At 37.3% G+C, this 23,737-nt stretch overlaps 1 protein-coding gene across 24 annotated transcripts in view; it reads right to left on the minus strand.

The window, feature by feature from the left end:
• Nucleotides 1-23,737, minus strand: part of FUBP1 (far upstream element binding protein 1) — a 40,100-nt gene that overhangs the window by 15,095 nt on the left and 1,268 nt on the right. For 14 of the 24 annotated variants that reach the window (XR_013384157.1, XR_013384160.1, XR_013384159.1 and 11 more), the window contains exons 2-17: nt 19,177-19,267; nt 18,267-18,329; nt 17,411-17,449; nt 16,924-16,963; nt 16,393-16,445; nt 16,222-16,293; nt 16,006-16,063; nt 13,311-13,473; nt 13,127-13,225; nt 12,901-13,002; nt 12,543-12,645; nt 12,356-12,456; nt 5,566-5,707; nt 4,572-4,732; nt 1,837-1,988; nt 1,670-1,749 (exon numbers count right to left, since the gene is read on the minus strand). Coding sequence is in view for 18 of the 24 variants with exons in the window: in XM_077905107.1 (XP_077761233.1) it covers nt 1,670-1,749; nt 1,837-1,988; nt 4,572-4,732; nt 5,566-5,707; nt 12,356-12,456; nt 12,543-12,645; nt 12,901-13,002; nt 13,127-13,225; nt 13,311-13,473; nt 16,006-16,063; nt 16,222-16,293; nt 16,393-16,445; nt 16,924-16,963; nt 17,411-17,449; nt 18,267-18,329; nt 19,177-19,267 (1,519 nt within the window). In the remaining 6 variants the exon portion in view is untranslated. The remainder of the gene's footprint in view (nt 1-1,669; nt 1,750-1,836; nt 1,989-4,571; nt 4,733-5,565; nt 5,708-12,355; nt 12,457-12,542; nt 12,646-12,900; nt 13,003-13,126; nt 13,226-13,310; nt 13,474-16,005; nt 16,064-16,221; nt 16,294-16,392; nt 16,446-16,923; nt 16,964-17,410; nt 17,450-18,266; nt 18,330-19,176; nt 19,268-23,737) is intronic. The other 10 variants (XR_013384162.1, XM_077905115.1, XM_077905121.1 and 7 more) reach the window with 3 other exon arrangements.

Consider the following 23,737-nt stretch of genomic DNA (forward strand, 5'->3'; position numbering starts at 1 on the left):
AACTTGCTTACTATCCCACAATTACAAAAGTTGTAGGACTAGGACATAGCTGGGTCTGTTTCACTCTGAAATAGAAGTTCTTGATTACTGCATAAATCCTTAACAGCCCATGAAGTTTTTATAGAAATAGATTTTAGTTCAGAGATTATGGACTTTGTCAACATGGGGCCACATTTAAATATCAGAATGCTAATAGAATTCACTAAAAATTTCATCTAAATTATTTTGTTTTTTTACCTAACATTAAGTCTAAAATATAAATAATATCTAATCCGAGCTGCTATCTTTTAGCTAAATGTGTTGCTTCTTTTCCAAAAGCAATGGTGCAAGCAGTATTCATCAACCAATTCTTGTACGTGATTTCATTACTACTCCTAGTGGGAAAACGAGACTGATAGACTACTACTGATTCCCAACATTTTTCTTAATCATGTTACTGATCCAAACAGTGCTCAGAAGGTGCAATCCTACAGATCCAAGTTTCCCAATATAGATTCACCCCTTAACTTGCTCAAACTCTTTAATCTCTTAAATCAAGTGATCTTTCTGCCTAATCATACCATCCCGATTAGCTTATAAAAGATAATAAATCTTTCCATTCTTAAGAGATGGATGTTCAAACTATTATACACTAAATACTTAACCCTTTCAGTCCATTACAGCATTGCTAACACTAAAGAGTGCACGTTTTTGCTATAAAACAAACTAATCTTTGCATGCCCACATCCTAGCATACTCAAGTTATTTCTTGAATGAGTGCAAGTTGTGGCTTTTTGGTTACAGTCATATTGTATCATCCTATTCCAAAGAGTACACTTCCTATGAGATTAAAGTATGTTGTAATATAGGGCCACATTTAAATAACAACATTTAATCAAATTCACTAAAACAATTTCATTTAAATCAATTACTTAGGTTCTTTTAAGAAATAAATACACTAGTGTGGAAAGGAATCCATAATTCAGTACCTTCCTTGAAACTACTCCAGTGAAAGAGGCCTAAAAGATAGGTAGTAGGTGAGAAAGAAGGATCATAAATAAATGTTAATTGGTTTCAATGAATGCCCCTTTGACCATCATGGAAAAAAAACTAGAGGATGGGAGATGTAGTAACAGAATAAAATGTATACATAAGATCCAGATCTGAACAGAGAAAACAAACTAAATGTATTTTTGCATTCTAACATGCAGACATTAAACACGGTCCTGATTTTTACTAATATGTGAAGTTACCATATCAAGAATAGAATATGGAAACAGCTTATCTTATTTGAGAACTTGGAAGTTTAATACTCGAGCATTAAACACTCCATTAGACTCACATAATTCTATAAATAAACATACACTATTCTTTCATGAATAGCATCATAACAAAACACATTATACATTTGATGGCACTGATACTTAAAACTAAGACATCGTACTACTTCTTACAGCTTTTGGCTTTTAGCACTCTGCTCTTTATCACTTTGAAAGGACAGAAAGCCAAATGTGAGTAGAAAACAGCTCCATGAAAACAGACCACATTCACACCAGTCTTATACACTGTGGTAAAACCAGAAACTAAAGACTCCTGCTGAAAGAGTAAAACAAGAGCAGAAAAAGCCACACAAGGTAGAAATGACACAAAAGATTTAAGTGTGTCAACAGGAATGACAAATGTCTTTTACCTGGATCAGGAGGGGCCTGTTGCTGCCAGTGTGGATATGCATTTCCCCACCCCTGGGGAGCATAAGGAGCCGGAGGACCACTGAAAAGATAAAAATCAAAATCAAAATACAATTTACCAGAAGCTAGAATTTTTTTGGAAAACCCCAGAACCAAACTCAATACTTACTGAGGAGCAGGGCCAGGTGGTCCTGGATTGTAAGGTGCAGGGTTGTATGGTCCCATTGGAGTTCCAGGCCCTGGAGGCCCAGGAGGCCCATGGGGGCCTGGGACACCATGGGGCCCATGGGGTACAGGTGGCCCTAAAGGATTTACTGGGCCCTATAAAAAAGCAGAAAGATGTACAAAAAAAAAAAATCAGAAAATGGTAATGGCTGAACAGTTCAAAGGTCAAACCTTTGAACCTTCCTTAAGTAACATACTTTAGATTTTCCTTCATTTCCTCATTCATGTTGCTTAATTCTACCATATTAATGATACAGTAAGTTCATTAAAATCAACAGCATCAACGAAGAATCGAAATATCTCATTTACCTTCCATTCTATTCCTTTCAGACAATTCCCTTTTCCACTCTTTCCCATTCCTTTTTAGAATTCTTACTTTTACTACTTCTTTATCATCTTAATCACAGAAGCATATCAAATATCATATTGTCTCTAACTTTTCTTTTTCTGCATCCATCCTACATCTATTTTCCTATCAGAAAACCACCTTGACGATATATTCTCCATATTACTTAAGATCTTACTTATATCATGAATTGTCTACTGGGTACTTTACCAAAAAAGTAACAATTAGTTCTCACTCAAAAAACTAAACTCCTCTTTACAACCTTTGTGTCACCAAACCCCACTTATATCAATAATTAATAATGCTTAGTTGATTTTCCTTTTCATAATCCAACTTGTAAAGACCAATAGACCAGGTTTAACTCTCCTAAATAAACACAGCATTTGTGCAGTTAATACGAATCACGTGACATTCTAGAGAAATTACTTAAATGACATCTAGTTATTTTCTCACTATAAAGAAGCCAAATGTCATGATTTTAAAGTCTTTTTTATGATTTATCTCTGTAAGTTTCTAACATGTCATTATCCCTCACTTTCCACTATCCATAACCAGTCCTTCCCAGAAAGTAAAAAAAAGGATTACTGAAAAAATACCAACATTTTTATAGGGCTATGTGCCAGATACTCTTTTAAGTGACACACACACTTTGCTTAATCCCGGCAACGCAGTAAAGTAGCTACTTTTACCCTCAATTACAGAGAAAGAAATGGGAGGTAAACCAGAATATAAATAGCTCACTCCAAGGTCACAAAGTCAGTAAATGACTCAAGACTATTCCGAACCCTAACAATGGGACTCCAGGATCCATGCTCATAACCACCATACTAAACTGATTCTCAGGACGCTGGGGTGGCTCAGCAGATGAGCATCTACCTGCCTTTGGTTCAGGGTGTGATCCTGGAGTCCTGGGATCAAGTCCCACATTGGGCTCCCTGCATGGAGCCTGCTTCTTTCCTCTGCCTGTGCCTCTGCCTCTCTCTGTGTCTCTCAAAAATAAATAAATCTTAAAAAAAAAACAAAAACAAAAACCTGATTCTCTACAATAACCTTATCTTGTTTGCCCATCAATCCAGAAGAATCTTTCATCCATTCATGCTAAGGATAGTAAAATCCAAAACCAAGATGTATTCATTTTACTAGCATTAATCTCTGCAATTACGGAGTCCACAATTATTTACTTCAAGTTTTTGAACACTTATGTCCACACCACAGAACTTACAAAGTTTGTATATATTCTTATAATAATACTTTATTTTTAAAAGTAATCTCTACATCCAATGTGGAGCTGGAACTCCAACCTAATAGCACTAGTTGCATGCTCTACTGACTGAACCAGCCAGGAACCCCTATGAGACCTTAAGTATCTTTTATACTCCTATTTGTCTTTCCTCATAGACAGAAACAGTTGTCAAACTTCTTTTGTATCCCATTCACAGCATGGCAAACATCGAGGAGAATTTTCCTAAGAAATTCTAATTAGTAGTAGTAATTTAAGAAGCTCCCTTACGGTCTATAGTAAAAGAACACAGTAAAGCACGGGTTCCTCATTTACAAGAAAGCACAATCAGGACTCTACATTTTTTGTACTACTACCAGGAAAGTGTTCTAAAAGGAAAAATTTCCAAATTTGGCCATGAATCAGAATCACCTGAAACATCCTTCTAAAATTAGACGCTGGGCCCTGTTCCAGACATTCTGAATCAGAACTGTGTCTTATGTGTAAAGTGGAAAGCATTCTAAGTAGTGTACATTTTAAAACTCCCAAAACGATTGTCAGTATAAGAGTTGGATTTGTAAATTTCTACTCTACAACAGGAGGATGCGTATTATTCATATTTACCTCACTAGGGTTGAGCACAGTAAGCCCTTATTAAGTACTGAATTCCAGTTAACTACTTCCTTCACGTATGTTTTATAACCCTCCATCAACCTGAACATCATATCTTCAAGTAATGCTATTCATTTCTTACTTACCTACACCCAAATACAAGGTCTGAACACTTATAAATGTTTATTTAATTGGGTTATTTTTCATTGCTGGATTATCTTTTCTGTATTATACGTATCCATTATGTGATGGATCTATACTCTTAGACTAGAAATTGATTTTTTCTGTGTAACAATTATAGGAACATGTAAATTAGTATCTTATTTAACTAAGAGGATCTATGTATAAATCAAGGTTAGTTATCTATTTATCTAATTATTTTTTAAGCATGCTCTTTGCTTAATGTGGACCTTGAAATCACAACCTAGAGATCAAGAGTCACATGCTCTACTAACTGACCCAGTCATTCACCCCTATAAATTCAAGTTTAAAGCATACTCACACCAATCTTTTCTTCTATAAGTTGCCGCGCATAGTCTATTTGCTGTGGAGTGCCACGAATTGTAAATAATTTCATATTAGGATCTGCATTAGGTGGAGGATTTCTCTGAAGTTCTATTCTTGCACCAGACTGTTGGCTTATGCTTTTTATGGTTTCACCTCCTAAAATCAAAATCAAAACATAGTAATTTCTCTAAAGATTTAAAGAATACAGAGGATCCCTGGGTGGCTCAGCGGTTTAGCGCCTGCCTTTGGCCCAGGGCGCGATCCTGGAGTCCCGGGATCGAGTCCCACGTCAGGCTCCTGGCATGGAGCCTGCTTCTCCCTCCTCCTGTGTCTCTGCCTCTCTCTCTCTCTCTCTATCATAAATAAATAAGTAAACCTTAAAAAAAAAAAAGATTTAAAGAATACAAAAGGAATATTCAAAAGAAAATGGTCACGATTAAAGGGCCATTACAAAGTTTTGAGGAATATTCCACCTGCCAATATTCTTTTACGATTTTCCATTTATTCTACACTTAAATTATATAAAGCATTTCATGATTCTCCTAAAATACATTCAAGCTTTAAGACATCAGTGTGTCTGTACCCAACGTTAAAATGAATTATAACAAAAAAGTAACTTATCAAAACATTTGATTCAAATAAATTGCTTTTCAAGTAATATAAACTCACTTATTAAAAAATTCTGAATTTTAAGAGGATGTGAGTCAAGAAAAAACAAACATCCAAACTACTTTTTGGGTCAAACAAAAGTTTCTCACACTAATAATTAAGCTGTTGTCCCCCTCTCTAGAGGCCAATGTGATTCAAATCTAATTTTTACTTATATATAAGGTCTTTCATTTATGGTTTTGTTATAAATCATCATAAGATACCAAAGAAAAATCATTGCTACTGGTTCATAATACAACAGAAATAGCATCCAGAAAAATCAGGTCATGTGTTAATTTTTTACCCATACATTAAAACATTAAGAGTTTAAAATACATTGCCTTTTCCAATTATTAGTCCAGTTTTCCCAGTTGGTACAATGAAATTAAATTCCTGTAGTCCACCAGGTGGTCCCATGTTCCAGTTGCCTTGACCTCTACCTCTTCCTCGACCACCAGGTCCAGGACCACCAGGATTACCAGCCTAAAGAAGGGAAAGACAAGAAGAAAAGAAAGAAAATCAGTACGGAAGTATACTCTTCTTTCCATAATAAGGTCATTAAATGTCTATTTTCCTCAACTTTCACTTTTTCAAACCAGAAGTTTAAAGAGGCTAGAGGGAGGGAGGGGCAAGATGGCGGAGGAGTAGGGTCTCCAAATCACCTGTCTCCACCAAATTACCTAGAAAACCTTCAAATTATCCTGAAAATCTATGAATTTGGCCTGAGAATTAAAGAGAAAACACCTGGAATGCAACAGTGAGAAGAGTTCGCGCTTCTATCAAGGTAGGAAGACGGGGAAAAAAGAAATAAAGAAACAAAGGCCTCCAAGGGGGAGGGGCCCCGCGAGGAGCCGGGCTAAGGCCGGGGCGAGAGTCCCCAGGACAGGAGAGCCCCGTCCCGGAGAAGCAGGAGCTGCACCAACCTTCCCGGGCGGAAAGGGAGTTGGAGCAGGACCCAGGAGGGCGGGGATGCCCTCGGGCTCCCCGGGACAGTAACAGCAACTGCGCGCCCAGGAGAGTGAGAGTGCACCGAGCTCCCTAAGAGCTGCAGCGCGCACGGCGGGACCCGGAGCAGCTGGAGGGGCTCGTGCAGTGGCTCCGCGGCCCCGGGAGCAGCTCGGAGGGGCTCGGGCAGAGGAAGAGGCTCCGTGCGGAGGGGGCTGCGCAGTTCCAGGAGCAGCTCGGGGGGGCTCGGGCGGCGGCTCCGTGGAGGGGGTTGCGCGGCCCGGGAGCGTGAATCCAACAGCGCAGGCTCCGGAGCACAGGGCGCCGGGACACAGCCCAGGATCCGGCCTCCCCCGGGACAGGCAGAGGACGGAAGGGCCCAGGACAGCGAGGACGCTCCTGCCCCAGCTGAACAGATCAGCGGCCCCGCCCCGGAGCCTCCAGGCCCTGCAGACGGAGAGCTCCGGAGTTCCTGCGGGGGCTGAATCCAGGTTTCCAGAGCTGGCCCCGCCACTAGGGCTGTTGCTCCTGGGGCCTCACGGGGTAAACAACCCCCACTGAGCCCTGCACCAGGCAGGGGGCAGAGCAGCTCCCCCAAGTGCTCACACCTGAAAATCAGCACAACAGGCCCCTCCCCCAGAAGACCAGCTAGACTGACAACTTCCAGGGGAAGCCAAGGGACTTAAAGTACACAGAATCAGAAGATAATCCCCCATGGTTCTTTTTTTCTTTTCTTTTTTTTTTTTTTGTTTTGCTTTTTGATTTGTTTCCTTCCCCCACCCCTTTTTCTCCTTTCTTTCTTTTTCTTTCTCTTTTTCTTTTTTTTTTTTCGTTTTTTTTTCTTCCTTTTTTTTCTCTTTCTCTTTTCTTTCCTTCTTTCTCTCCTCTTTTTCTCCTTTTCCCAGTACAACTTGCTTTTGGCCACTCTGCACTGAGCAAAACGACTAGAAGGAAAACCTCACCTCAAAAGAAAGAATCAGAAACAGTCCTCTCTCCCACAGAGTTACAAAATCTGGATTACAATTCAATGTCAGAAAGCCAATTCAGAAGCACTATTATACAGCTACTGGTGGCTCTAGAAAAAAGCATAAAGGACTCAAGAGACTTCATGACTGCAGAATTTAGAGCTAATCAGGCAGAAATTAAAAATCAATTGAATGAGATGCAATCCAAACTAGAAGTCCTAACGACGAGGGTTAACGAGGTGGAAGAACGAGTGAGTGACATAGAAGACAAGTTGATAGCAAAGAGGGAAACTGAGGAAAAAAGAGACAAACAATTAAAAGACCATGAAGATAGAATAAGGGAAATAAACGACAGCCTGAGGAAGAAAAACCTACGTTTAATTGGTGTTCCCGAGGGTGCCGAAAGGGACAGAGGGCCAGAATATGTATTTGAACAAATTCTAGCTGAAAACTTTCCTAATCTGGGAAGGGAAACAGGCATTCAGATCCAGGAAATAGAGAGATCCCCCCCTAAAATCAATAAAAACCGTTCAACACCTCGACATTTAATAGTGAAGCTTGCAAATTCCAAAGATAAAGAGAAGATCCTTAAAGCAGCAAGAGACAAGAAATCCCTGACTTTTATGGGGAGGAGTATTAGGGTAACAGCAGACCTCTCCACAGAGACCTGGCAGGCCAGAAAGGGCTGGCAGGATATATTCAGGGTCCTAAATGAGAAGAACATGCAACCAAGAATACTTTATCCAGCAAGGCTCTCATTCAAAATGGAAGGAGAGATAAAGAGCTTCCAAGACAGGCAGCAACTAAAAGAATATGTGACCCCTAAACCAGCTCTGCAAGTAATTTTAAGGGGGACTCTTAAAATTCCCCTTTAAGAAGAAGTTCAGTGGAACATTCCACAAAAACAAGGACTGAATAGTTATCATGATGACACTAAATTCGTATCTCTCAATAGTAACTCTGAATGTGAACGGGCTTAATGACCCCATCAAAAGGCGCAGGGTTTCAGACTGGATAAAAAAGCAGGACCCATCTATTTGCTGTCTACAAGAGACTCATTTTAGACAGAAGGACACCTACAGCCTGAAAATAAAAGGTTGGAGAGAACCATTTACCATTCGAATGGTCCTCAAAAGAAAGCAGGAGTAGCCATCCTTATATCAGATAAACTAAAATTTACCCCAAAGACTGTAGTGAGAGATGAAGAGGGACACTATATCATACTTAAAGGATCTATTCAACAAGAGGACTTAACAATCCTCAATATATATGCCCCGAATGTGGGAGCTGCCAAATATATAAATCAATTATTAACCAAAGTGAAGAAATACTTAGATAATAACACACTTATACTTGGTGACTTCAATCTAGCTCTTTCTATACTCGATAGGTCTTCTAAGCACAACATCTCCAAAGAAACGAGAGCTTTAAATGATACACTGGACCAGATGGATTTCACAGATATCTACAGAATTTTACATCCAAACTCAACTGAATACACATTCTTCTCAAGTGCACATGGAACTTTCTCCAGAACAGACCACATATTGGGTCACAAATCGGGTCTGAACCGATACCAAAAGATTGGGATCATCCCCTGCATATTCTCAGACCATAATGCCTTGAAATTAGAACTAAATCACAACAAGAAGTTTGGAAGGACCTCAAACACGTGGAGGTTAAGGACCATCCTGCTAAAAGATGAAAGGGTCAACCAGGAAATTAAGGAAGAATTAAAAACATTCATGGAAACTAATGAGAATGAAGATACAACCATCCAAAATCTTTGGGATGCAGCAAAAGCAGTCCTAAGGGGGAAATACATCGCAATACAAGCATCCATTCAAAAACTGGAAAGAACTCAAATACAAAAGCTAACCTTACACATAAAGGAGCTAGAGAAAAAACAGCAAATAGATCCTACACCCAAGAGAAGAAGGGAGTTAATAAAGATTCGAGCAGAACTCAACGAAATCGAGACCAGAAGAACTGTAGAACAGATCAACAGAACCAGGAGTTGGTTCTTTGAAAGAATTAATAAGATAGATAAACCATTAGCCAGCCTTATTAAAAAGAGAGAAAAGACTCAAATTAATAAAATCATGAATGAGAAAGGAGAGATCACTACCAACACCAAAGAAATACAAACGATTTTAAAAACATATTATGAACAGCTATACGCCAATAAATTAGGCAATCTAGAAGAAATGGATGCATTCCTGGAAAGCCACAAACTACCAAAACTGGAACAGGAAGAAATAGAAAACCTTAACAGGCCAATAACCAGGGAGGAAATTGAAGCAGTCATCAAAAACCTCCCAAGACACAAGAGTCCAGGGCCAGATGGCTTCCCTGGGGAATTTTATCAAACGTTTAAAGAAGAAACCATACCTATTCTCCTAAAGCTGTTTGGAAAGATAGAAAGAGATGGAGTACTTCCAAATTCGTTCTATGAGGCCAGCATCACCTTAATTCCAAAACCAGACAAAGACCCCACCAAAAAGGAGAATTACAGACCAATATCCCTGATGAACATGGATGCAAAAATTCTCAACAAGATACTGGCCAATAGGATCCAACAGTACATTAAGAAAATTATTCACCACGACCAAGTAGGATTTATCCCTGGGACACAAGGCTGGTTCAACACCCGTAAAACAATCAATGTGATTCATCATATCAGCAAGAGAAAAACCAAGAACCATATGATCCTCTCATTAGATGCAGAGAAAGCATTTGACAAAATACAGCATCCATTCCTGATCAAAACTCTTCAGAGTGTAGGGATAGAGGGAACATTCCTCGACATCTTAAAAGCCATCTATGAAAAGCCCACAGCAAATATCATTCTCCATGGGGAAGCAGTGGGAGCTTTTCCCCTAAGATCAGGAACAAGACAGGGATGTCCACTCTCACCACTGCTGTTCAACATAGTACTGGAAGTCCTAGCCTCAGCAATCAGACAACAAAAAGACATTAAAGGCATTCAAATTGGCAAAGAAGAAGTCAAACTCTCCCTCTTCGCCGATGACATGATACTCTACATAGAAAACCCAAAAGTCTCCACCCCAAGATTGCTAGAACTCATACAGCAATTCGGTAGCGTGGCAGGATACAAAATCAACGTCCAGAAATCAATGGCATTTCTATACACTAACAATGAGACTGAAGAAAGAGAAATTAAGGAGTCAATCCCATTTACAATTGCACCCAAAAGCATAAGATACCTAGGAATAAACCTCACCAAAGATGTAAAGGATCTATACCCTCAAAACTATAGAACACTTCTGAAAGAAATTGAGGAAGACACAAAGAGATGGAAAAATATTCCATGCTCATGGATTGGCAGAATTAATATTGTGAAAATGTCAATGTTACCCAGGGCAATATACACGTTTAATGCAATCCCTATCAAAATACCATGGACTTTCTTCAGAGAGTTAGAACAAATTATTTTAAGATTTGTGTGGAATCAGAAAAGACCCCGAATAGCCAGGGGAATTTTAAAAAAGAAAACCGTATCTGGGGGCATCACAATGCCAGATTTCAGGTTGTACTACAAAGCTGTGGTCATCAAGACAGTGTGGTACTGGCACAAAAACAGACGCATAGATCAGTGGAACAGAATAGAGAATCCAGAATTGGACCCTGAACTTTATGGTCAACTAATATTGATAAAGGAGGGAAGACTATCAATTGGAAGAAAGACAGTCTCTTCAATAAATGGTGCTGGGAAAATTGGACATCCACATGCAGAAGAATGAAACTAGACCACTCTCTTTCACCATACACAAAGATAAACTCAAAATGGATGAAAGATCTAAATGTGAGACAAGATTCCATCAAAATCCTAGAGAAGAACACAGGCAATACCCTTTTTGAACTGGGCCATAGTAACTTCTTGCAAGATACATCCACGAAGACAAAAGAAACAAAAGCAAAAATGAACTATTGGGACTTCATCAAGATAAGAAGCTTTTGCACAGCAAAGGATGCAGTGAACAAAACTCAAAGACAACCTACAGAATGGGAGAAGATATTTGCAAATGACATATCAGATAAAGGGCTAGTTTCCAAGATCTATAAAAAACTTATTAAACTCAACACCAAAGAAACAAACAATCCAATCATGAAATGGGCAAAAGACATGAACAGAAATCTCACAGAGGAAGACATAGACATGGCCAACATGCATATGAGAAAATGCTCTGCATCACTTGCCATCAGGGAAATACAAATCAAAACCACAATGAGATACCACCTCACACCAGTGAGAATGGGGAAAATTAACAAGGCAGGAAACAAATGTTGGAGAGGATGCGGAGAAAAGGGAACCCTCTTACACTGTTGGTGGGAATGTGAACTGGTGCAGCCACTCTGGAAAACTGTGTGGAGGTTCCTCAAACAGTTAAAAATATACCTGCCCTACGACCCAGCAATTGCACTGTCGGGGATTTACCCCAAAGATACAGATGCAGTGAAACGCCGGGACACCTGCACCCCAATGTTTATAGCAGCAATGGCCACGATAGCCAAACTGTGGAAGGAGCCTCGGTGTCCAACGAAAGATGAATGGATAAAGAAGATGTGGTTTATGTATACAATGGAATATTACTCAGCTATTAGAAATGACAAATACCCACCATTTGCTTCGACGTGGATGGAACTGGAGGGTATTATGCTGAGTGAAGTAAGTCAGTCGGTGAAGGACAAACATTATATGTTCTCATTCATTTGGGGAATATAATTAATAGTGAAAGGGAATAGAAGGGAAGGGAGAAGAAATGTGTGGGAAATATCAGAAAGGGAGACAGAACGTAAAGACTGCTAACTCTGGGAAATGAACTAGGGGTGGTGGAAGGGGAGAAGGGCGGGGGGTGGGAGTGAATGGGTGACGGGCACTGGGGGTTATTCTGTATGTTAGTAAATTGAACACCAATAAAAAATAAATTAAAAAAAAAAATAAAGAGGCTAGAGGACTTGGCCCAAATAATCACCAAACAATACCCACCATTTGTTCTTTTTATACTGGGATTAAGACAGTGTACTTATGTAGCGGCCTTCCTGCTCCAAGATGTCTAATTCTAAACAACTTAAACTTTTTAGCTATTATCAAAGTACTGTCAGATTCTGTTATAAAACTAAAGAAGTGGGACACTTTCAGACTTGAAGGAAAATATTTTTTAAATGAAAACAATGAAAATATTAACATCTGTCAAACCTGAACACTTCGAAGAAGGTCTGTAATAATTTCTGCAGCATGTTGACATCGGTCTGGAGGTCCTGTTATTTGTGCTATTCTATCAGGTGTTGTTCCATCATCTTCAAAACAAACAAATTGAAATTAGCACCAAATATGTCAAAAAAATAATTCCTACCAACACATAATTAAATATGTATGTACTCACCTGGCTTAAACTGAATTCGAACACCAGCATCATTTTGTATTTTTTTAATCATTTCTCCATTTCTTCCTATTACAATGCCAACAGCAAATCTTGGAATAGGGACCTTACACAAAGAAGACTAAGTATTAAACCATTTCCTGAAAGTTAATCTATCTCAAGTCACAGAAGTGTATACAGCACTGTGCTTTCATCAAATAGGGTACAAGATATATATTTTGTACTCTAAGGCGTAAGTTGTGGGGGTGTTCTGAGGGACAGGGAATACAATGTTAGAAAAGGCTATGTAACACAGAACAATAAAAACACATATATTTATGAATTAGTATACAACCATTTCTGAACGGGTATTTTTACTTACATCTATCCCTTCATTTCCTCCTATTCTTGACCCATACTCATTTCGAACTTCTCGGAAGCCACCTTGATCACGAATTAACTCTAACACCATTTCCTTGGCTTGCTGAAGTACAAACAAAAAAACAAAACACAAACCTTCCAATTTAGAAAGCATGTCTCAAAACATGTGCATGTTTTGCCCATTCTGCCCCCAAATCCTTCTATGTAAAATATAAACTTAAGTCTACCTGAACTTTGTATGGGTCTCCTGTAATCCTAAGAGGTTTGTCAGCACCAGTGTTCTGAGGCCCATCTTGAATCATAACCATTTTAACTCCAGCCCGCTCCTATTAATCACAAAAATCAAATTTATTAACTGAAGGGGAGTGGAAGGAAACTGGCTTCAAAACAGGTGAAAAGACAAAGCAATACCTGAAGTTGTTTAATAGTTTCTCCTCCCTTTCCAATAACTAATCCTGCCTTGCTAGCTGGAATCATGATTTCTTGAACTGCATTTCCCGGTCCATCACCATGGTGGAAGCCTGGAGCTGGTCTTCCTTTTTCAACAATCTGGTCCAGTAACCGTTTTGCTGATCTGTCAACACATTAGGAGTCAAACAGTAAGTTACAGCATATCCAAATAGAGAATACAAAACAATAAAATCAGGTACTTCTCCCATCCCAATCCAGGTTTAGGGGGAATAAAACTAATTTAACAATTTTAATTAAGAGAAAATGCCATCAGACAGAAAGAATGAAACTATGCAATAAAATTTCTAGATAAAATTTTCAGTATTTTTGAGAATAGCCCTAAATTTCCATGTAGCACTTTTTTCTTAAAAAAAAAAAAAAAAAAAGGATTTATTAGAGAGAGAGTGTGTGTGTGCATGTGTATATGAGGGGGGGAAGGCAGAGGAAGAAGGAGTCTTTTATTAAGATTTTATTTATTTGAAAAAGAGTGAGAGTGAAAGCATGAGTGGAGTTGAGGGGTAGATAGAGCAGCAGACTACCCAAGAGCTGGGAGCCTAACGTGAGACTCGACCCCCAGACTTCAGGATTATAACTTGAGCCGCAGGTTGATGCTTAACCGACTGAGCCATCAAGCGCCACCCCTCCTTTTTAAGAGTTACATATTTTAGAGAGAGAACGTGCAAGAGGGTGGGCCAGTGGGAGGAAGAATCCTGAACCAGACTCCCTGCTAAGCGTGGAGCCTAATGCATGGGCTCAATCTTACCATTCCAGTGATCACGACCTGAGCTGAAATCAAGAGTTGTATGCGAGTTGTATGCTCAATTGACTGTGCTACCTGGGTGACCCAAGTAGCACTCTACTTCTAAAGTTACTTCAGAATTAAGCTATTTTGCCAATAATTGATGAATTCCCAATTTTAAAACATCACTTCAGTCACTTGCACATTAAAATTAATTAATTCAAAAATACTTATGACATGTCAACCACATACCAAGTACTTATTCTATATAATACACTAGTAACACTGAACAAAACAGACATGTTTCCTGCTGGTATAGCTTACTTTGATTAAATAACTAAAAACAGCATATTTGGTTAATTGCTATATACAAAATCAAAAGTATAAGGGGGACAGAATATGTGTGAATAAAGGTATGCTACTTTATGCAAAGCACACATACGAGACACTTACCGTTAAGGAGACCACATTCGAACTAAGATGTAACGGAAGAGGGGGAGTAACTATGAAAATATGAAAGTATCACAGAAAATGTTCCAGAGAAGAAAAAGATATTGCAAAGGACTCAAGTGAGAAGTATACTTGGTGTGCTGAAAGAACAAAAACTAAATGGGGCTTAAACAGTGTGTTCAGAGGAGTGGTTAAAAAAAAAAAAAAAAAAAACAAGTGAGAAAGGTGGCAGGTGAGTTAGGCCTTTTACTCTAAGTGGTGAGGCATTAGAAGATGTGAGCAAAGTAATAATATGAAATGATTCACAATTTAAAAAGATCACCATGGCTATAGTATTTTAACAATAGACTACCACTGACAAGACTAAAAAGAATGGAAACACGTTGAAATATAGACAAACTGTGTCACAGACAAGGTGGTAGTAGTATAGAAGGTAGCAGGAAGAGGCTGGATTCCAAATAAAGTATGAAGAAAAATGACCAAAGAGTTGCCTATGAATAAACGAGGAATAAAAAAATAAAAGTATTTCTAAAAAAGTTTTATTTCAGAGAGAAGAGAGCACCCATGCACAGGGGTGGGGGGAATGGCAGAAGGAGGGATAGTCTCAAGCTGACTCTGCTCTGAGTACGGAGCCCTATCTCATGACCCTGAGCCAAGAGTTGAATGCTTAACTGATTGCACCATCCAGGTGCCCCAAGAAAAAGAAGAGTTGCCATACACTAAGATGAGTAAAAGACAAAGCAGGCTGAGAATGGGGTGGAAAACAATTATTGACAATCTAAAGTTTGAGATGTCTAGTAGACATTCAAGTGGAGACACTAAGTGAGCAGCTTGATAGGAATCTAGAATTTAGAAAAAGGAGGAAGATAAAATTTAGGACTATATAAAACTTACAATATATAAAACTATATACTAAATAAAGTTTAATATAGTAAATGAAGTCATCTAAGGAGTACACAGAGACAATACTGTAAAAGGATTGAATTTCATAGCACTTTCATTCTGAAAGGTCAGGAAGATAAAGCAGGACACCAAGACTGACCGAGAAAGAGCAGCCAGGGAGGTGGGTATCTCTAGGAAAGCCATTCACACTGTGTCAAACAATGCTGATGAGTGGAATAAAGCAAAGGCCATTGTGATCTTGGAAAGAGCAATTTCAGTGGAATGATGGGAATAAAAGTCAGATTCATATAAATTCAAGACAAGATGAAAACAGGCAAATGATATTACAAACGGTCACCTCTTTTAAGGAGTTTTCTTATGTAAGGAGGCAAAGAAAAAGAAATGTGAGGTTCAAGGACAGTTTTTGTCAAGATGGAAGGATTTTCAAACATATTTATATGTTGTTAGAAATGATCTAGAAAAATGGGAAAATTAATAGTGCAGGAGAAAATCAGTTCAACTGTAAGGGCAATGTCCTTCAACAGGAAAGAGGGGCTGGCTTCAGGCATAGGATTTCATACTTACTGGACAGATTCAGGTGTTCCAGTTAACATACAAGACCTTTCTGGAAGGCCACCACTATCTGCAATTAAAAACACACACACACACAAAAAAAAAAACAAAAACAAAACAAAAAAAATCTTAGGTCAAAAGAAGACTGACAACATTATTTTCACTAGTGACTTAAAAAATTATGCTAGTTTTCTAGTCACTTTGAAAACAGCAAGAGAATAACATTACCAGGAGCTATCTGTATTTTGCATCCAGATTCCTGTTGTATGCGTGAGATCTGTTCACCACCTCTGCCAATTACTAGTTAAAAAAAAGAAAGAAAAGAAAAAAATTATTTGCTAAAAGACTATAAAGTATGTTTTGATTGTTTTCAAAAACTTTAGAAAGTAGGTGACTTACTAAATCCAACCATTCCATCTGGAACTTTGTATTCTTCTGTCATTACAGACCTGCTAACAAATAACAAAAACTAACATTTTCCTTCAAATACAGAGAATTTGTTTACATATAACAGGTAATCTGATAGATATTGAAGTCTAATGGCTTAAACCAGATTTTCAGGCACATATTCGTAGTCAAAATATACCTTGAGTAGTTCATGTCAAAATCTGAATTAAGGGGACACATATCAAATGAGGAGGGTATGGTAGATGAACAATCTGAAGAAATGAGCTACAGAGGGTTTGGGGTGGAGTTAAGGAACTGTTTTCTTAATCATTTTCATTCACTTTAATTCTAATATGTAGCTAATTCTACTCATCCTTCCAAATTACAAATGTATCTCCAAAGGAAGTGGAGGGAAATAAATATACCGGAAAAAAACAAACAAAAAACTGAAGACACATATTCACTATACACCAACTTGGTTGTATTTTTAGGGACAGTTCAACTAAAACTTGCAAATACTCTTTAAAAAGCATTTCATTATACCTTTGTTGCTGGTGCATCGGTGGTAACTGTGTTCCAAAAGCTACCAAAAAATCAAAAATAAAAATTAAAATTTAAGTTCACACATATTTAACAATCAATCATATCAAGCAATACTAAAATTTTTCCTGAACACACAGACACCACCTTTGAGAGTAAAATTTTATGCAGAATACTTAAATCAACATTGACAGTGGGCAAGAAAGTCAGTGAAATGGCAGGTATCATTAGCAATGAAACAAAGAAATTGTGCTTTCTTTGCAAGCTTAGGTTAAAATTTGGAATTATAAAATAAATTGGATATAAAAATAATTTAGTAAACAAACCTTATTAATATATACCTGGCCATAAATGAAGTGGGAGATTATGAAGACATTCTAAAATACTCATGGCTTTCAAATAACTCCAAAGACACCCAACAAAAACCAGGATCAAAACTCTGATACTAAAATTCAGTTACTTTAGCTTTTAACTCATTTAAAATACTTACAGTCATTCTGAGGAGCAACTTTCTTAGCATCTGGTTGATCTGCAAAATTAAGAGCCTTTTAACTTTTTGCCAATAAGTACAAATAAAAGACTTAGCTAACCCGTGCCCAAGCAAGAATAAATATCAATGTAAACACTTAATCAAAATAGCTGAGGATAACTTTATTATTTGAACCAAAAGTGCCAAAACTTATCCCAAACTCTTAGTAATCAATAGAAACATTACATTTCTTTCATTCTTTTCATGTTTAAAAGATGCACAGACATTTTTAAAAATTATTTTTCACTGTATCAAATCACTGACCTTTAAGTATGTTAAGCACTTTAGAATGATACAAGACAAAGTATTTAGGTCCATTACTAGCAAAATATCACATGCTAAAGGCTAATGATGCTTCCCACTGTAGAAACTGAAGACTGGAAGAAAAACAGAACCTATCAAAATGTGAAAATTTGACATATCAAAAGTTGAGTGTATCTGACAGTGACCACAAGGCTATGCAAAATAAATAAATAAAAAAATCACATTACAAGGCAATCTCAATCTAAACTATTCTATTGTTCCTAACCAAGCATTTCACAGCATACACTTCAGCAGAAAAACTCAAAGCAACTACATGACTACCTTCATCTACATCCTTTACACAGATGAATACAATGCATACCTTAGAATAGACAACCTACATCTGAAAGTACTACATTTTCCTCCCCCCTTCAAACTTAAATGATTAAACATCAGAATGTTGTGCAGCAAAAATTCAGACACATAATCCAAGAAATATTTGTGTCCATTTAAGAATCCACTGGTTTATTTCACGTTTACATACTAAACACAGGTAATAAATAAAAATTCCTGCCTTTAAAAGGAGAGGGCATTCCCTCCCAGTGTGTTGTACTGCTCGGACTTGTCCAAGAGCCATCTACACATAAAATAAAAAGAATACATTACATACAACATCTGAAGCATCATTAGCTCATTTTTTTGTATATTAAAACCTCACTATTAATGTGAAAGACACTTAAATAAAAGGAAACCAAGTACACCTGGTCAAAAGCTACAAATACATTCTATAGGCTCATTCAGAATCCTCCTTAAAAAAATATTAAATAAATAATAGGTCAAAAAAAAGTATCAAAGTTCATACATCAAATCTAAAACAAAAAAATACTTGCAGACTTCTAAGTTCAGAAGCTTCAACAATTACGTTTTTTTTTTTAAATACAAAGCACTGTAAATCTGTTTTAAGCCACATTTTGAGTTAAACCTGAAACACAAAACAAGGTACTAAAACAAAAAAAGTAACATAAAAAAGGTATAACCTACAACACACTAGAGTAGCAAACTATAGCAACATCAACCTTTAAAGTGAAATCTGAAAATAGCAAAACAATGAAAACATAGTATATAAAGATTAATTCATGTATGATGAGAAAAACCAGTGAAATGTCTTCTAAACATTTTATAATTTTGTTCTTTTCAGTATATTAACAAGATGTCTGTGCAAACTGTCAATCTGGCACAATCCTAAAAGAGACAAAATGTTGTCTAAGGCAAAACTGGCTGATTGACTCAAAATTTTACCTACCTTGTCTAAGGTCTTTTTTTCCCCCCTTTCCTTCTGAGGCCAATATAAACCTTACAATTTTAGAAACCTTATTATAAAAGTAATGAATGCTTCAATAAAAGAACATTTGAAAAATACTGAAAAATCACCTTCACCTAAACCTGTGTATAAAACAATTAAAATACTTATGACTATAACTTACCTCCGTCTTCCAAAGGTCTTTTTTGTCCCCCATAACCATAGTCATTTGAATTCAGTGATGTACCAGCATCACCTCCAATTTTTGCTGCAATCTTAAAAAACAAAGGGACACCATCATTAACGATAAAATCATAACTGCTATACACTATTCAGTGTTAAATTTCCTCATACATATATATATTAAACATACGTATACTATAAATAGAATTTGAAAGAAAAACAAAAATTGCAGATCAATGTTATTACTACCATGAATACCATTAATAACTTCAAAGAGTTAAAATAATCATTTGGAATTAAGCTTCTGATTTCTAAGAACAAATAAAGTAGTCAATCAGGAATCTTCAGAATCAACTGACCAAATAAATAGCTTTGAGGAAAATCTGGGTCCTAATTCTATCTTTTCCATGGCTCTCTCCCATCACTCTTCAAAAAACTGTGTGGTAGGTTTTGATTGCAAGAGAATGCAAACACCCTATGAGATTCTAAGGCTGTGTTTTCTAATAAGGTGGATGCTAGCCACACATGGTTACTGAGTACTTAAAAACTGGCCAGTCCGAATTGAAATGTATGTATTAGGATACTGAAAACTTGAATCAAACATAATGAATGGAAAGCATCTCAGTTTTTTTCACATTGCACACAAGTCAAAATGGTAATATTTTGGGTATGTTGCATTAAATAAGATATGGGACTTGCATTATATTTCTATCAGACAATCCTGTGCTATGGAAACACGGGAGGGTGGTGGGGGAAAAGCCTGGGAAGCTATATCTCTAAGAAAAGTCTCAGCTACAAAACCATAAATCATATCATGGTTAAAGACTTTTTAGAGTAGGGCAAATAATCACTTGCGCTTAACTATAAACAACATTACGTAAAAAATTGTAGCCTCAAGTCACAAGGTAGGACACAACCAGTGGATGTTTTCTCCATTTTTCTATGAAAGGAGAAATGAACTAATGTTGCTGAGTGCCAGCAATAGACTAAACTTCATACTATATATTTTACACTCATTTTGTCACTGAATCATCACAACAATCCTAGTAAGACAGAGATCCATTTTACAATAGAAAAAAATCTCAAGAGGTAACTTAACATGGGTTACATAGTAAGTCAGTGATGATGTCCCAATTTCTACATAGCTCAATGCTAATTACTACAAGGGAGTAGTCACCGAAGGTGAGTGATAGGTTCATTAGTGTTCATTATTCTGTTAATTTTATATCTGAAATTTTCCATGGTAAAAAATTACACAGAAAAATCAAACTTCTGGTGCCTAGAATTCCCCTAAAGGGATCCTGATATGGAACTAAACCAACTGCTCCATGCTTCATTATAATTACAAAACTGGAGAGGATAAGTATATTCAACAACTCGAGTCTTAAAAACCACTTACGAATCTATCACTTAAAATTGAATATATATACATACATATATATATATATATATATATATCAGTTCCCATATGCCAACTGTACTTCTTACGGTTTCTAGATTTCTCTCTTTCTTACAAAGCATATCAGGAGTAAATATTAAGATGCTTGACTTAAAAAAGGCTTTGGGAGTGGCACCTGATTGTCTCAGAAGAGCATGCAACTTTTGACCTCAGGGTCAGGAGTTCGAGCCCCAAGTTGGGTGTAGAGATTACTTAAAAAAAGAAAAAAACTTAAAAAAGCTTTGGTCAATCTAACCTCCCGTAATCATCCTTTCACTTTCTCAAAAGCCTGTTTTGTGTCTGAGTATCTAACTAAAATCTTATTTTCTGAAAGGTTTCTTCATCACAGCTGAAAACAACTGCTTTTCCATCCTTAAGTTTTAAAAGGCCTAACATTTGGATTGTTCCTTAGAACTTAAATACACTGCCTGGCGTTGACTTTAGAAAGAATTTTAGGCCAGAGAAGATAGTAACTACTGATGATCGGAAAATGGTTTAAGCTGTGAATACCTTCTGCAGTTGGCTTTTACAAATGCTGCAGGAGTTTGCAGAGCAGCACTCCTTGAACTCCAAGGAACTTCTGCATTAGAGAAAGGATACTTACTTATACCTCCCTATTATTCACTGAATAGTTCTAGAACTATTCAAATGAAAATGAAATGTTGATACTTTGTTCACTCAGAAGAATTAACACCATTTCAAAAATTCAGAAACAATACAAAAACATTAGAGAAGAGCTCTTAATAAAAACATTAACCATTTTTATAACAATATTGTCCTCTCCTACAATAGAGAAACTAAAAAAAAAAATCACAATCAAGCTTTGCTATCCTGTCACAAAATGTAAAAACAGGCACCTGGGTTGCTCAGTCCGTTAAGCGTCTGCTTTCAACTCAGGTCTGAGGGTCAGTCCCAGGGTCTGAGGATAGAGCCCCGAGATGGGCATCCTACTGAACCTGGAGTCTGCTTGTCCCTCTCCCTCTGACCCTCGCTGCTGCTCTGCTCCCCTCCCCCATATTCTCTAATAAATCAAACCCTACTCAAGCACTACTGTTCAGCAGAGATTAATGGTAACTGAAAAGTCAACAATTGTATTTTATAGAATTTTCATTGCATTCAAACAACATAATGCAGTCTGAATCACTTTTACAATCAAGGAAGAGATTTCAAAAATACATGAGAATTTAAAAACTAATAGCTGTTTAGAGGCTAAAGAATCAGGCCTGATATTCTTGTTTAATTTGTGCTCTACCAAATATGGATTCCTAGTTTGATTCACTTCTATCTTCCCATAATGTCAAGGGGGAAAAAAAGGTAGAAACATACATTTTCATTTTCCAATGTTTTGGAGACAGAACTGGTAAGTGGTTATTTAAGTGTGATCACCAAAGAATCCCAACCCCATCCTTTTGAGTTACAGCTTGAAATACACAAATATAAATCTCTAAAGTGTACCGGCTGGAAACCCCGAACTAGAGAAGCAATCTGGTGCCCCGGTGCTGAATTTAGCTCAGAGAGTATTTAAAAATCTGGAAATTTCACATTAAAAAAATAAGTCACTGGGATTCTCTGGAAAAATGATTGGGCCATTTGGTCTAAATTACCAGATGGCAAAGTGAGCTAGGTAGGGACCAGGGACCCTAATCACTTGTCCTGCATTAATGAAGAACTGTCCAGTTAAAAAAGCCAGTAGCATCTCTTTTAGTACTCGGTTCTCTGAGGGCAAGAAGCTGTTCTTAGACCTCTTCCTTCCAAGAACAGCATAACATGCTGGACAAAAAAAAAGAAACTTAAGATTAGATGGGGATTTGGGAAATACAATCTGATGCTTTTAATATACTTTAGGTAAAAGTTCGGATATTAACCTAACTTGTTCTCTTGTTCCAAGTATTCCTCCCTGTATTCCATTTCTATATCTCACACAAGCAGCTACAACTGACATAAGCATCTTCAAATGTAATCAAAAGGGGAAATTCAACTCAAAAGCTAAATTTAAGCATCTCAGGCTAAAGATCAATTCTGAAAAAAATAAATAAATAAGTTATTACAGCAAGACATCTGTAAAGAATCATTATCATTACAGCAAAAACATTGAGGCAAGTGACCTATTGGCATAAAAAGAGTACAAGAAATCCAGCTTGAAGACAATTTCTATATTTAAAAAAGCCATCTAACACAATTGGGAAATTACAGCTTAGCCAAATAACGAGGTCCAGTTTTTAATTAAAGCATGGTAACCCAAAGTCTTTCAGAAGTTGTATCCAACTGTACTCACCTCTATTTCCACCCTCTTTCCCCCAACCAACATTATCCTCCAGCGACTTCATTTCCTGGGTTCCTGTCATTCCAAAAAACCCCATACCTTTGCACATGCTGCTTCTTTTTCCACTGCTCAAACTTTCACTCATTCTTTAATGCCTTGCTTAAAATATCAGTCCTTTGGCAGTTAAGCACCCCACTCTTTGGTGTTGTATACAGTGCCTGACTCACAGCTGGAACTCTATAAATGTTTACAGAATAAGTGGATAAATTAACGGTGCCGCTTTTGTCTACTCCTCTCTGAAAGTATTAATCAGATAGTACTGTCCGTTTGCGTTTGGTTCCTCGACTACATTATCACTTCCTAGAAGGCAGAACTACAATTCACACAGTAAAAAGATCTCTTAGGACCTAAGTACAGTGTGTAGCACAGATTAATTCAATACACTGGTTGCACAAAAAATAATTCAGGTGAGTCTTCCAACCCAGTCTACTAAAAACCCGCTAACGGTTTCTACCACTATACAAACGTTTCGGTCGCTATTCTAAAAGCGTTCAGAAGTAATCAAATTCAGGCGAAAGAGTTGCACAATCGGTATTAATGGTGACTTTTTGTTGACTACATCTGATTATAACCAAGTACAGGCAAGTTACTTATAATGTGTTCCCATGATAAAAAAGCCAGCGCTTTTGTTACATTATTACAGATCTTATGCAGCTTTGACTCCAACGATCCTGTAATAGAACTGGACGGTGGGAAAAAAAAAAAAAAAGTTAACGAAGTTACCTCCCAACGCACACAGAAAACAGACCACCAAATGAGTCTGACTGCCGTGCGCCTAACACTGTCCTCCAAATCTAGCCC

The sequence above is a fragment of the Canis aureus genome, chromosome 8 (assembly GCF_053574225.1).
Source record: "Canis aureus isolate CA01 chromosome 8, VMU_Caureus_v.1.0, whole genome shotgun sequence".
In the NCBI taxonomy this organism is placed as follows: Eukaryota; Metazoa; Chordata; class Mammalia; order Carnivora; family Canidae; genus Canis; species Canis aureus.